Source organism: Eschscholzia californica, unplaced genomic scaffold, assembly GCF_041429995.1.
Source record: "Eschscholzia californica isolate CP2 unplaced genomic scaffold, dmEscCali1.0.p SCAF_4, whole genome shotgun sequence".
In the NCBI taxonomy this organism is placed as follows: domain Eukaryota; kingdom Viridiplantae; phylum Streptophyta; class Magnoliopsida; order Ranunculales; family Papaveraceae; genus Eschscholzia; species Eschscholzia californica.
Window position 1 is genome coordinate 40,747,643 of NW_028238461.1, and position 12,755 is coordinate 40,760,397.

Genomic DNA, 12,755 nt, shown 5'->3' on the forward strand with positions numbered 1-12,755 from the left:
GGCCGGCCAATTTTCCGGCCGACGACCTTCAAATATTAAAAAAAAATAATTTTTTTATTTTCTCTCTACTCTCTCTCTCTAAATTTTTTTTATTCTCTCCTCTTCTTTCTTTCTCTCTCTCTCCAAAAAAAGAATTTTTTTATTTTCTCTCCTCTTTCTCTCTCTAAATACTCCGGCGAAGGGAAACCTCTTCACCGGAGTATTTAGAGAGAGAGAGAGAAGAGAATAAAAAAATTTAGAGAGAGAGAGGAGCGAGAAAAAAATAATAACTTTTTTTTATATAATATTTGAAGGTCGTCGGCCAGAAAATTTGCCGGCCAGCGACCTTCGCCGGAGAAGACGATGAGGTGGCGAGAAGATGAGGTGGCAGAGAGAGGTGATGAGATGTAGGAGAGAGAGTTGATGACTGGTTAACGGTGTTCTAACGGTAACTGAAAAAAAGAGGTCATCTGAAATTTTTTGATAAAGTTAGGGGCTAGGTAGGAAGCTGGTCACAAAGTTAGGGGCTATTAGGGAAATAACCCAAAAAAAACAGGAGCGTAGTTCTAATTTTGATATACAAGTGTGGGTCAATGTCAAAGTCATAAATAAGGACATTTTTGTCCTGATTCATATGTGTGATTCACACAACTAACATTTAACTAGGAGTTGACATTTTCCATTCACGTTGAGGTGTAAATCAAAAGTTAAAAAAAAAAAGCAGAGGCATAGTCTTAATATCGATATAAAAATGGAGGTCGATGTCAAAATCATCCCAATTAGAAAACTCATATTTAGTCGTTTTCAACCTAGAGATCTTAAGATTAAGATGAATGGTATTCAAATCATTGAGATGTACTACTTTGATGTCTCAAACCAAGATATGATCTTTGATATTTTGTAATGATATTCTTTGAATAAAAAATTATCCTCTCCATCTTTATAAACTTATATGTACTAAGACAAATTTAATTACATGTTGAAAATAAGATTAGACCTACAAACCAAAGAGACAAGACACTAAGTCACTAACATCTACTCCATATCTTCTCAAAAAAAAAAAGTCAATGCAATGAACATGCACATAAGGCTTAGATACATTCATACTCATTTTTGTCTCAACTCCATATCTATATAGGTTAGAGAGCAAATCTATGACCCTTCACAAAGGGTAAGAATTTAGTTGGGTAGTTCAATATGAATGCATGAATAATGAACTAAACTACCAGCAAGAAACTTCAAAACTACTTTCATCTCACTTGATATTATCAATGTATGAGTCAAGCAAATAATGATGCATGCATGTTCTGTTTCTTACTCTTTTTGGGCCTATTTGAAACGGTCAATTCGCAGATTGTCCAAAACATGTTCCCATTTTTAGTGGTGTATAACTATTAAAATATTATTATCAGATCCCCAAGTTATCTTTTTATTTTATGAGATCCCTGTAATTCTGGAAGTGGTTTATAGACCCAATTCCTTGTGTGAATTGTGTTCTTGAGAGTTAAACTAATTAGTTAGACTTTTCTACTTTTGTCGGGTTGATGTCAATGCTAGAAAAACTCTTTATCGTTAATTGGTCCTCAATTCCTCAAACACAAAGAATTTTCACCCTTTATCGAAAATGAAGTGATATTTATAGTTGAAAACAATAAAAAATAACTTACCTAGTCTCAATCATATGGAGAATAATATAATAATAATGAGACCAATAAGTAAACTATAATCACGAACATATATTAGATGATCAAAGAAGAGTTTGGTGAGTTAATTGATGCCAATGATGCACCTCAAAATATACATCTGCTGTTATCCATTTTATGTTATAAAGGTTACAAGCAGGGTTGATCCTGGGCCTAGGGGAAATAGGTGGCCGCATAGGACCCTCAAATTTAGAGGGCCATTTAATAAAATAATAATATTAGAGTTATTTATTTTTTAGCCCCCTACTTTGTGACCAGCTTCCTTCTTGCTCCCTATTTTCATAAATTCAAATTTGACCTCCTAATTTCAAGTAAATGTCATAACTACCTTTTCTAATTTCAAAATAAAAATATTAAAAAAAGAAATATTTCCACCTCACCTCTCTCTCTCTCCACCTCACCTATCTCGCTCTCTCTCCACCTCACCTCTCTCTCTTTTGCAACGAAGGCCGCCAATCGAAATTTTTTCCTACCGACGACCATAAAAAAAAAACTTTCCCCTCTCTCTAAATACTACGGCGAAGGATCGCCGGAGGTCCGTGGAACCAGACCTTCAGATCTGTTCGGAACAGACCTCCGGTGAAGGGAATTCCCTTCGACTGAGTATTTAGAGAGAGAGAGAGAGAGAGGAAGGGGAGTTTTTCTTATGTTTGAAGGTCGCCGGTCGGAAAATTTTCCGGTCGGGAACCTTCGCCGCAGAAGAGAGAGGTGAGGTGGAAAGATCTTTTTTTTTTTTGTAATATTTTTATTTTGAAATTAGGAAGCGTAGTTATGACATTTACTTGAAAATATGTGGTCAAATCTGAATTTATGAAAAATAGGGGGTCAAGAAAGAAGCTGATCACAAAGTAGGGGGCCAAAAAAGAAATAACATAATATTATTATATCTATTTGTTTATGCAAATATATTCCAAATTTGTTTAGGCAGAAGAGTTGGTGGAGTGGTTTCGTACTCCATGATTGTAACTCACTTGATTGTGGTTAGATAGCGAAGGATAAAGTGAAAACAATCTTCCAAGAACTAACATGGGTCAAGAGTAAGACATATAAACTTTCACATCATCGAAGGGGATAATCAATAGTTAATGCATCATCATCAAGGTAGAAAAGAAAACAAAAGTTAACGCTGTTGTAAATTGTCGGTCTATTTGCTTCAATGTGTATCGATATTTGCATGCAACTTAATGGAAATAAAGGAAGAGAAAAAGATAGAAATATTAAGATATACTAAAACAAAGAGATGATCTTGAACCAAACTATATTTAGAAGAATTCTTTCCCAATCTTTTCCATACACTTTCTTATCTCTTACAAACTTATATCAACAATACACAAAGTACATCTATTTATAGGGTGGGAGAAGTAATAGGATGTTGACACATACCCTATGTGTTGTCACTTGCATGGTGTGTTGTCACCACCAAGATGACACTTTGCATATGGAGTTGTAGAATGGTGACACATAACCTCATGTGTTGTCACTTGCATGATGTGGTGTCACTTAACCACAAACACTTGTCATATGGAGCTACCATAAGGTGACACCACATCAAGGTGGTATTGTAGAAATGGTGGGTGACTATAGATATAAGTTGGATAAGAAAAAGGTATATTAAAGGCACCCAAGTCCCCTTGCATAGCCAATGATTATATGGGCAGCCACATACCATATAACACTCCCCCTTGGATGACCATCACTTGGAATAATTGTCTCATTAAAAACCTTGTCAGAAAAACCCAGTGGGACAAAATCTGATGAAGGAAAAGAGTACAAATAATAGATTCCGAGTGACGTTGGATACGCTAAATACTGCCTCGTTAAAACCTTGCCAGAAAAACCCATTGGGACAAAAACTGGACGAAGGAAAAGGAGTACAGAGCGTAGATAGCGATACATGAATCTGCACATGATAATAGACTCCCCCTGATGAATATCATATCTTGGAACGATGTAGTCTTACATCATCAGGCTATTCAAGCGTCGCATTCCGATGCCATCTACCAGTTTTCTGAACGTCGTAGTAGGCAGAGACTTGGTGAACAAGTCAGCATAATTCTCACACGATTGTATCTTCTGGATATCAATCTCATTATTCTTCTGGAGATGATGTGAGTAAAACAGTTTAGGGGATATGTGCTTAGTTCTATCGCCTTTGATGTATCCTTATCTGATCTGAGCGATGCATGCTGAATTATCTTCGTGAATGATTGTGGGAGAATTTGTGATTGAATCAAGACCACTTGAGCTTCTAATGTGTTCAATAATGGATCTAAGCCATACACATTCTCTTGTTGCTTCATGGAGAGCAATAATTTCTGCATGGTTAGATGAGGTAGCGGGCATACTTTGTTTACTAGATCGCCATGAGAAAGCTGTACCTCCGCTTGTGAATACATAACCTGTCTGAGAAATCCCTTTGTGCGGATCAGAAATATAACCGGCATCTGTGTATCCTTTTACTTGAGAATCACCGGATAAGTTCTTTGAATAAAACAATCCCATGTCAGTTGTTCCTCTCAGATATCTTAGAATTTGCTTTACTCCAACCCAATGCCTTTTAGTTGGTGCAGAGCTATATCTGGCCAATAGATTTACTGCAAAAGCAATGTCCGGTCTAGTGCATTGAGCTAAGTATGATAATGCACCAATAGCACTCATATATGGTACTTCTGGACCAAGGAGTGTTTCGTCTTCTTCTTTAGGTCGAAATGGATCTTTCAGAGCATCGAGAGACCTAACAACCATGGGAGTACTAAGCGGATAAGAATTCTCCATGTTAAAGCGCTTCAGGACTTTTTCAGTGTATAATGTTTGATGAACAAGTATGCCACTTGTGCTTCTTTCAATTTGTAAGCCAAGACAGAATTTTGTTTTCCCGAGATCTTTCATCTCGAATTCTTTCTTCAAATATTCTGCTGCTTTAGAGAGCTCTTCTTGAGTTCCTATAAGGTTGATATCATCAACATATACTGCAAGAATCGCGAATCCAACATCACCTTTCTTGATAAATAAACATGGGCAAACGAGATCATTAACATAACCTTCTTTGATCAGATATTCACTAAGACGATTGTACCACATTCGTCCAGCTTGTTTCAATCCGTATAAAGCCCGATTAAGCTTTAGTGAATACATGGTACGTGGGTTGCCTCCAGGCAATTTAAATCCTTCAGGGACTTTCATATAAATGTCAGTATCTAATTTTCCATATAGATACGCAGTGACCACGTCCATTAAATTCATCTCGAGTTCTTCTAGAACTGCTAAACTGATCAAATATCGAAAGGTTATTCCATCCATAACTGGAGAATATGTTTCGTCATAATCGATCCCTGGTTTCTGCAGGAAACCTTGTGCCACGAGTCTCGCCTTATAGCGGACAACCTCATTGTTCTCATTTCGTTTTCTAACGAATACCCATTTGAAACCTACAGGGTTTACATCTTTGGGTGTCAGGACTACAGGTCCAAAAACGTTACGTTTTGACAGTGAATTCAGCTCTGTCTGGATTGCTTCTTTCCATTTTACCCAATCAGTCCTTTTCCGACATTCCTCAATAGAATGTGGTTCATAATCATTATTTTCAGTGATAATATCAGTGGCTACCGAAAGCGCAAATATATCATTGATGATTATGTTATCTCGATTCAACACTTTACCATTACAAGCATAATTTATAGATATCTCTTCATTTGGAGATAACTCATGCTCTTCAAGAGCTTCTGCCTCTTCTGGGGCTTTACCCACTTCTAGGGGTGTATTTGTCGTTTCTTCTGGAACATTACTTGCTTGTGGTTGGTTTTTCCTCTTCCGGGGAACTATATCTTTAGAACCGATTGGTCGTCCACGTTTCAGACGTGCTTTGGACGATTCATTTGCTGCAATGTTTTTATCGTGTCCTTCAGGGACATCTATCCTTGCTGGAATATTTGCAGCAGGTATATGTGACTTTGTCACTCTCGCTGCGTCATTAAATGCGTCAGGCATTTTATTAGCAATCTCTTGTAGATGTATTATCCTTTGTACTTCAACTTCAGATTGATTAGTACGAGGATCAAAATGAGACAAATTTGGTGTAACCCAAGAAAGTTCCCTTTTGGTAACATTTGCTTCAGGCAAATTTACTCCCCCTAATGGCGGGAAAACTGTCTCATCAAAGTGACAATCGACGAAGCGTGCAGTGAAAGTCTCACCCGTCAGGGGTTCGAGATATCGAATAATAGATGGTGTATTAAAACCAATATATATTCCCAGTCGGCGCTGAGGCCCAAACTTTGTGCGTTGTGGGGCTGTAATAGGAACATATACAGCACATCCAAAAATACGCAAATGAGATATGTTTGGCTGCTGGCCTTGAACATATTGCAAAGGTGAGAATTGATTATTCGAAGTAGGACGTAACCTTATCAAAGTTGCAGCATGAAGAACTGCAGGTCCCCATGCAGTAACCGGTAATTTAGTCCTCATCAACATTGGTCTCGCAATCAGTTGGATATGCTTAATGAATGATTCAGCTAGACCATTCTGAGTATGAACATGAGCTACAGGATGTTCAACATTAATTCCAACTGAGAGACAATAGGAATCGAAAGTACTCGATGTAAATTCTCCTGCTCCATCTAGACGAATTGACTTAATCGGATAATCAGGAAAGTGAGCTCGTAAACGAATTATCTGAGCTAATAACTTTGCAAACGCCTGATTCCGCGTCGAGAGCAGATTTACATGAGACCATCTAGTTGATGCATCGATTAATACCATAAAATATTTAAATGGTCCACACTGCGGGTGTATAGGGCCACATATATCACCTTGAATCCTTTCCAAAAATTTGGGAGATTCGATATGTACTTTCGTCAGGGATGGGCGAGTAATAAACTTCCCCAGTGAGCAACCAGTGCAAGTAAAATCCCTATCTATCAAAAACTTCTGGTTCTGAAGAGGGTGTCCCTGAGAGTTTTGTATTATTCTACTCATCATGGTAGATCCTGGGTGTCCTAGTCGATCATGCCAAATTTTATAAGTATTTGGATCGTGCAACTTCGGGTTGACAACGACATATGATTCAACTGTTTTAATCTCTGTAAGATATAACCCAGACGAAAGAGCTTCAAGTCTTTCCAAAACATGCTTCTGGCATGATATACTTGAGGTGATATACAAATATTCTTTATCATTCTCAGACCCAGTCTCGACGTGATACCCATTCAGACGAATGTCTTTGAAACTCAATAGATTCTTCAGGGATCTAGTCGAGTACAAAGCATCCTCAATAATTATTTTCGTACCACGGGGCAATATTATAGTAGCTCTTCCGGAGCCTTCTATAATGTTTGATGAGCCAGCGATAGTAATCGCATTTGCCTCACATAATTTTAAGGTCGAGAAATATTTTGTATTTCGCAGTATCGAATTTGTGGTCCCACTGTCTGCTAGACAGCTATCTTCATCACCTTTAGATATGTTTCTTCTGGAATCCATACCTTTCATAATATAATATAAGATTCAAACCACAACTATTTATAACATAAACAAAACTATTACAGATACATATAATATACTATCTAATATCTAACAGACAAAAGTTATTATAATATAGCATTATAATAGATAGAAAAGTTAATACACTAAATATTAAACATATCATCAGTTTGATTTTCTCCTTCAGGGAGATAATCTCCAACACACAATGGTGGATCAAGTTCCATGTGGTTCATCTCTGGTGCAGCTTTAGATTTCAGAGATGCTTGGTATAGGTCCACCAAATGTCTCGCCGTACGACAGGTACGGGACCAATGACCTTCCATACCACAACGGTAACAAGCTTCTTCACGAGCTTTGGGAGGGGTATTATGTTTACCCTTTACTTTATCAGGCTTTCTCGCTGCATAATTCTTTGAATTTTCTCCTTTTTCCCACTTCCGGTGGTAAGGGGTTTGCCTGTTTCTCTCCCATTTGTTCGTGCGGGATCCACGTTGGTGGTTTCTTCTGGAACCACGCTTCCCTTTGTAATTTTGTTTCCCTCCATGATCTTTTGACAATATTGCATGTGCTTCAGGCACAGGTGCGGACCCAGTGGGTCGAGATTCATGGTTTTGCAACAACAACTGGTTGTTCTGTTCATTGACCAAAAGACAGGTCAGTAACTGGGAGAATTTAGAGAAACGTCGCTCTCGGTATTGTGACTGCAGGACAATATCCGAGGCATGGAACGTACTCAATGTTTTATCTATCATCTGTTCATCAGTGATAATATCTCCTCCCACTTTTAGTCTAGAAACAATTTTACAAAGGCTGGAATTATAAGCAGAAATGGAAGAAAAATCTTGTAGTCGAAGATTTATAAAATCATTTCGAGCTTTTGGAAGTATGACCATCTTCAGATGATCATATCTATCTTTTAAGATATTCCATAAAGCCAAGGGATCTTCCACATACAAATACTCTGACTTCAGGTCATCATGTATGTGACGTCTCAAAAAGCTTAAAGCTTGAGCCCGTAACATTTCCTCTGCATTATTCCCTTCAACAATAGTGTTCAGGAGATTTTTGTATTTTAGAGTCAGTCTAGCTTCGACTGCCCACTCCATGTAATTCTTACCTGTTATATCTAGAGCTGCAAATTCAAGTCTAGCAAGGTTAGACATTATGAAATATAAATTAAAATATTATACCTTTCACTAGACGGAGTAGCGGCTTAGTTTGTTCGATATTTCACCGATGTTGACTTCGGCAAATGAGCAGAGTAACGACTTCTTTCAGCTGGCTAGAGACTCGTGCTGATAACGTGTTGTAAATTGTCGGTCTATTTGCTTCAATGTGTATCGATATTTGCATGCAACTTAATGGAAATAAAGGAAGAGAAAAAGATAGAAATATTAAGATATACTAAAACAAAGAGATGATCTTGAACCAAACTATATTTAGAAGAATTCTTTCCCAATCTTTTCCATACACTTTCTTATCTCTTACAAACTTATATCAACAATACACAAAGTACATCTATTTATAGGGTGGGAGAAGTAATAGGATGTTGACACATACCCTATGTGTTGTCACTTGCATGGTGTGTTGTCACCACCAAGATGACACTTTGCATATGGAGTTGTAGAATGGTGACACATAACCTCATGTGTTGTCACTTGCATGATGTGGTGTCACTTAACCACAAACACTTGTCATATGGAGCTACCATAAGGTGACACCACATCAAGGTGGTATTGTAGAAATGGTGGGTGACTATAGATATAAGTTGGATAAGAAAAAGGTATATTAAAGGCACCCAAGTCCCCTTGCATAGCCAATGATTATATGGGCAGCCACATACCATATAACAAACGCATCATTGTCAAGGTAGAAAAAAAGAAGGTGTTTAGTATAGGGACATGGATAAATGGTACAGGGACATGGTCAAAATACCATATTTTTTTATTTGAAATCCCTTTACTAATTAGAAAATAGACATTGTTTTTAGAGATCTAAATCGAATAAATTAATTTTTGTTCGGATAAAAACGAAGAATTAAATTAATACAAGTATAAAAGTTTTCTTTTATTTTCATGTCATTCCTTAGTTCCACTGATCCTAACAAAAGAAATCCTATTTTTAACTTATTATATAAAACAACCATCACCTATAAACACCACATTCTTATTTACTTTTAAGTTGTCTCATCTCTTTCTTTCTTATGTAACACGTTTATTATATAATCCTATTAGTGTAAAATGTTGGTGAAAATTTCTTTCAACATGTAAATATTTCGGCTACCATGGTTACTTTACTTTTTTGTCGCCAGAATTTCGGTCACTGTGGTCGAAATATTGAACATATTTCAACCATAGTGGTTGAAATGTCCAAAATTTCGACCACTAGTCATACTTCGACCATAATGGTCGAAATTTTGCGCATATTTCGATTCCTTTGCCTGTAATTTTCTGTCAAATTTTATTTCTTCATTTATTTCGTATGTTTAGATAGAGAAAGAGATTTTGACTATACATTTTATCTTTCTGTGGTTAATTTTAAATATTAAAGTATTTTCAATATTGTCATATTAAAGTGAATATATGATGATTTATTTAGTTTGTTTTTGAAGAAAATATCTACTTACTAAAAGAACTAATGTCTCTTTACTAATTCTATCCCAACACATAGACAAGTCCCTTAACCAAAAATCAAGAAGAACTATAGTGGCAATGGAGTTAAAAATCAAGAATTATAGTGGCAATGGAGTTAATAAGGGACTCCTTGGTACAGTTCCTCGTATTAAGACAACGGGTATTTTCATCTTTTTACAGTGTGAAAAAGACTAAAGTATCTCTTATCTTATTAACGAACCTAAGTAAGGGAGTGTAGGAGTATCATATATCATTTTCCTAGTGACAAACTGGCAGTTACAAACCATTGTCAACAACATCAAGCTTTCCAATTTACTTTTCACTCTTTTTATTTTCAATACTAGCAAATACTCTAGCTTTATGGATGTAATGATTTGAATGAAGTTTACCATTTTAACAAAAAAAGTGACTTAGTTCAAAATAACTGAATTCTTTCACATACTATTTAATTCTATATTCAAAAGTATCCCAACAAGATATGTTTCCACTCAAAATTCCGCTTGAGATTACAACTTACAAGTATATTAGTTCAAATTTTAAGAGATTGAGAGACTCATAACTCATCTTCTCTCTCTCTAATAATTTACACCCAAACAAATTACTGGACCCAACTTTTTTCTCTGATAAAACTCCAACCCTTTAGAACTTTGAGTTTGAAGAAGAATTCCACAAATAATTGATTGATTTCTAGTGACATGGATCACTTGTAGTCCTCAAGAGCAATGAAGAATCTGAATAAAAATATAAACGAAGACACGTTAAATCAATCTTCAACTAAACTAAAATGCACAACATTTGTTGTATAATAAGAAAAATGTTATTTGGCCCGATTTGGCTGGTCGATGTCAACCTGAGATCTAGACCATTGATTAAATCAACTGTCCAGATGTATAGATTGGACTGTGGAGGGAAATGGGCTTCTCTCTCACAGCCGAAAACGCTATTTGGTCTGATGTGGCGGGCTACGACAGATTTCGGCTTAATCTGGCCGGGGCCTGAAGTCGACCGGCCAAATAGGGGCTAAATAGCATTTCTAGTAAAATAATCAGTATTGAGAACTACTTTTAACTTATACATACCTCTAGAAGAACTAAATGAGTTTTTGCAATGAAGAATGGCACTCTTGATTCCTTCTTCTTCTTCCTGCAACAATGAATCATCCCGTCGTCTTCCCTGAAACGGCGGTACTGCTGAAACAGCTGCAGTAGCAGACGCCATTGTCAATGCGGATCGGCTTTTCCCCAAATGCTTACAAACAACTCCCAAATACCCAACAGGTACATTCCTCTGTTTCAAGCTTTCTGAGTTACTAAAAATCTCTTCTTTCTTCATCGAAGTAGATGAATTCTTCGGTTTCGAGGTCTCTTCTGGTTCAGTAAACTTACTATATCTCTTTGAAACTCTAATATAAAGAGGCTTAATTTTGTTCCTAAAACTGTTTTCTCTAACCGGAATTTCTTCAACTCTAGATTCAACTTTCACCTCTTGTTCTGTTTTCTGCTCCAAAACAATTGGAGAATCGCCATTAACTTCAATCTTCTTTAGTCTCTGTTGTTTTTGTGATTTCTGCTTCATACTAATTGAAGCACTAGCATTAATTTCTTCCTCCTCCAACTTGTTTGATTGTGTTTTCTTAAACCCAAACTTGAACAGACGAAATTTAGCTGCGGATTTTAAGAAAGAAGGATGAAATTGAGGAGGAGAAGATTTTGAATTAGTTTCAGATGATAATGATTGTAAGTGGGTAAGATTTTCTTTAAAGAAAAGATCATCAGAGGAAGAAAGAGAAAGATTAGAATCAGTTTCAGTACAGCTAAAACTAGAAGAGACAGTAAAATTGGATTCTCTTTCTTCATCAGTACTAGCTGCTTCTGCCAAATCAATATCTCCATTATCTTCTTCTTGACTGGTTCGATCTTTAAAAGGTACTAAGAATTTCAAATCAAAGAATGATCCTTCATCATCATCATCGTCATCATTATCTTCTAATTTCTTGTGGGGTTTTGTTATGGTGGTTTTGATTGGGTATGGAGTATGAGTTCTTAATTCATTGGAACCACATATGGAACTTCTCCAGAACTTGAGTATCTTGAAGGGTTCCATTATAGAGAGAGAGAGAAAGTAAGAGAGGGAGAAGTGAAAACAGAGAGTTTTTGTTGGGAGGTTTAGAGTATGATGAGGGGAGGAGAGTGGGAGCTTAGAGACTAGAGAGATGAGGTGGTACTTCTCTTTCTTTCTGTCTGTGGGGTTGTGTTGTTTTTCACAACCTTTTGGCAATATATATAGTCCCAAAATAGTAGCTACAAAAAACAATAAAGGTAGGCAGCTCGTTTGCCTAGACTTCCACTTGAACTTGAACCATTGTCCATGTGGACAATAAGGCAGAGTGGAAGTCCCCTAATTTGGAATATCAGAACTATTCCCAGGATATCCGTATTCACATGGAAGTGTTGCACTAATGTGTTCCCAATCAAACATAGAATAGGTAAGTATATTCATAATCCGTTTGAATGTCCTTCATAACTAGTATTGAAACAATCAAACATTCTCTCCTACGTTGCAAAAAGGATATGGTTTTATTTCAATATCATCTTTAGCAACATAGATTCGATTTATAATTGGATTATTTCGTAAAAATACCACATTTATAATCAGAACATTGAATTAGTAACTAACTTTATTATAATTTTATGGTTCATCTAGAAAGCCAAATGTGACAGGTGTTTCAGGCAAACCGTTACCGATCCCAACCAAGTAATAGAGCAATTTCTAGCATTTCCGACAATCTCGCCAAAGAAACCTAAGCGTAGTTCTAATACCAATCATCCTAAATGGTCCCCTCCTCCGAATCCGTATATCAAAATGAATGCAAATGCCTCTTTCACTAAGTGTAATGCAAATATAGGGTTGTCATTATTTCTCATGATCACCAAGCTGAATTGATTGTAGCAAAACA

At 36.5% G+C, this 12,755-nt stretch overlaps 2 protein-coding genes across 2 annotated transcripts; both read right to left on the reverse strand.

Annotated features, from left to right (window-relative positions):
• Positions 1–7,210: 7,210 nt before the first annotated feature.
• Positions 7,211–8,329, reverse strand: LOC147544694 (uncharacterized). The gene has a single exon (XM_086672808.1). It carries the CDS (start codon positions 8,327–8,329, stop codon positions 7,310–7,312), a length of 1,020 nt encoding a protein of 339 aa, XP_086528934.1. The 3' UTR covers positions 7,211–7,309.
• A 1,884-nt stretch (positions 8,330–10,213) lies between these two features.
• LOC147544695 (putative membrane-associated kinase regulator 2) lies at positions 10,214–12,047 on the reverse strand. The gene is made up of 2 exons (XM_086636026.1): positions 10,879–12,047; positions 10,214–10,530 (listed from the first exon to the last, which is right to left on the reverse strand). The coding sequence occupies exons 1-2, from the start codon at positions 11,900–11,902 to the stop codon at positions 10,487–10,489; spliced, it is 1,068 nt and encodes a 355-aa protein (XP_086492152.1). The 5' UTR covers positions 11,903–12,047; the 3' UTR covers positions 10,214–10,486.
• Positions 12,048–12,755: the final 708 nt, after the last annotated feature.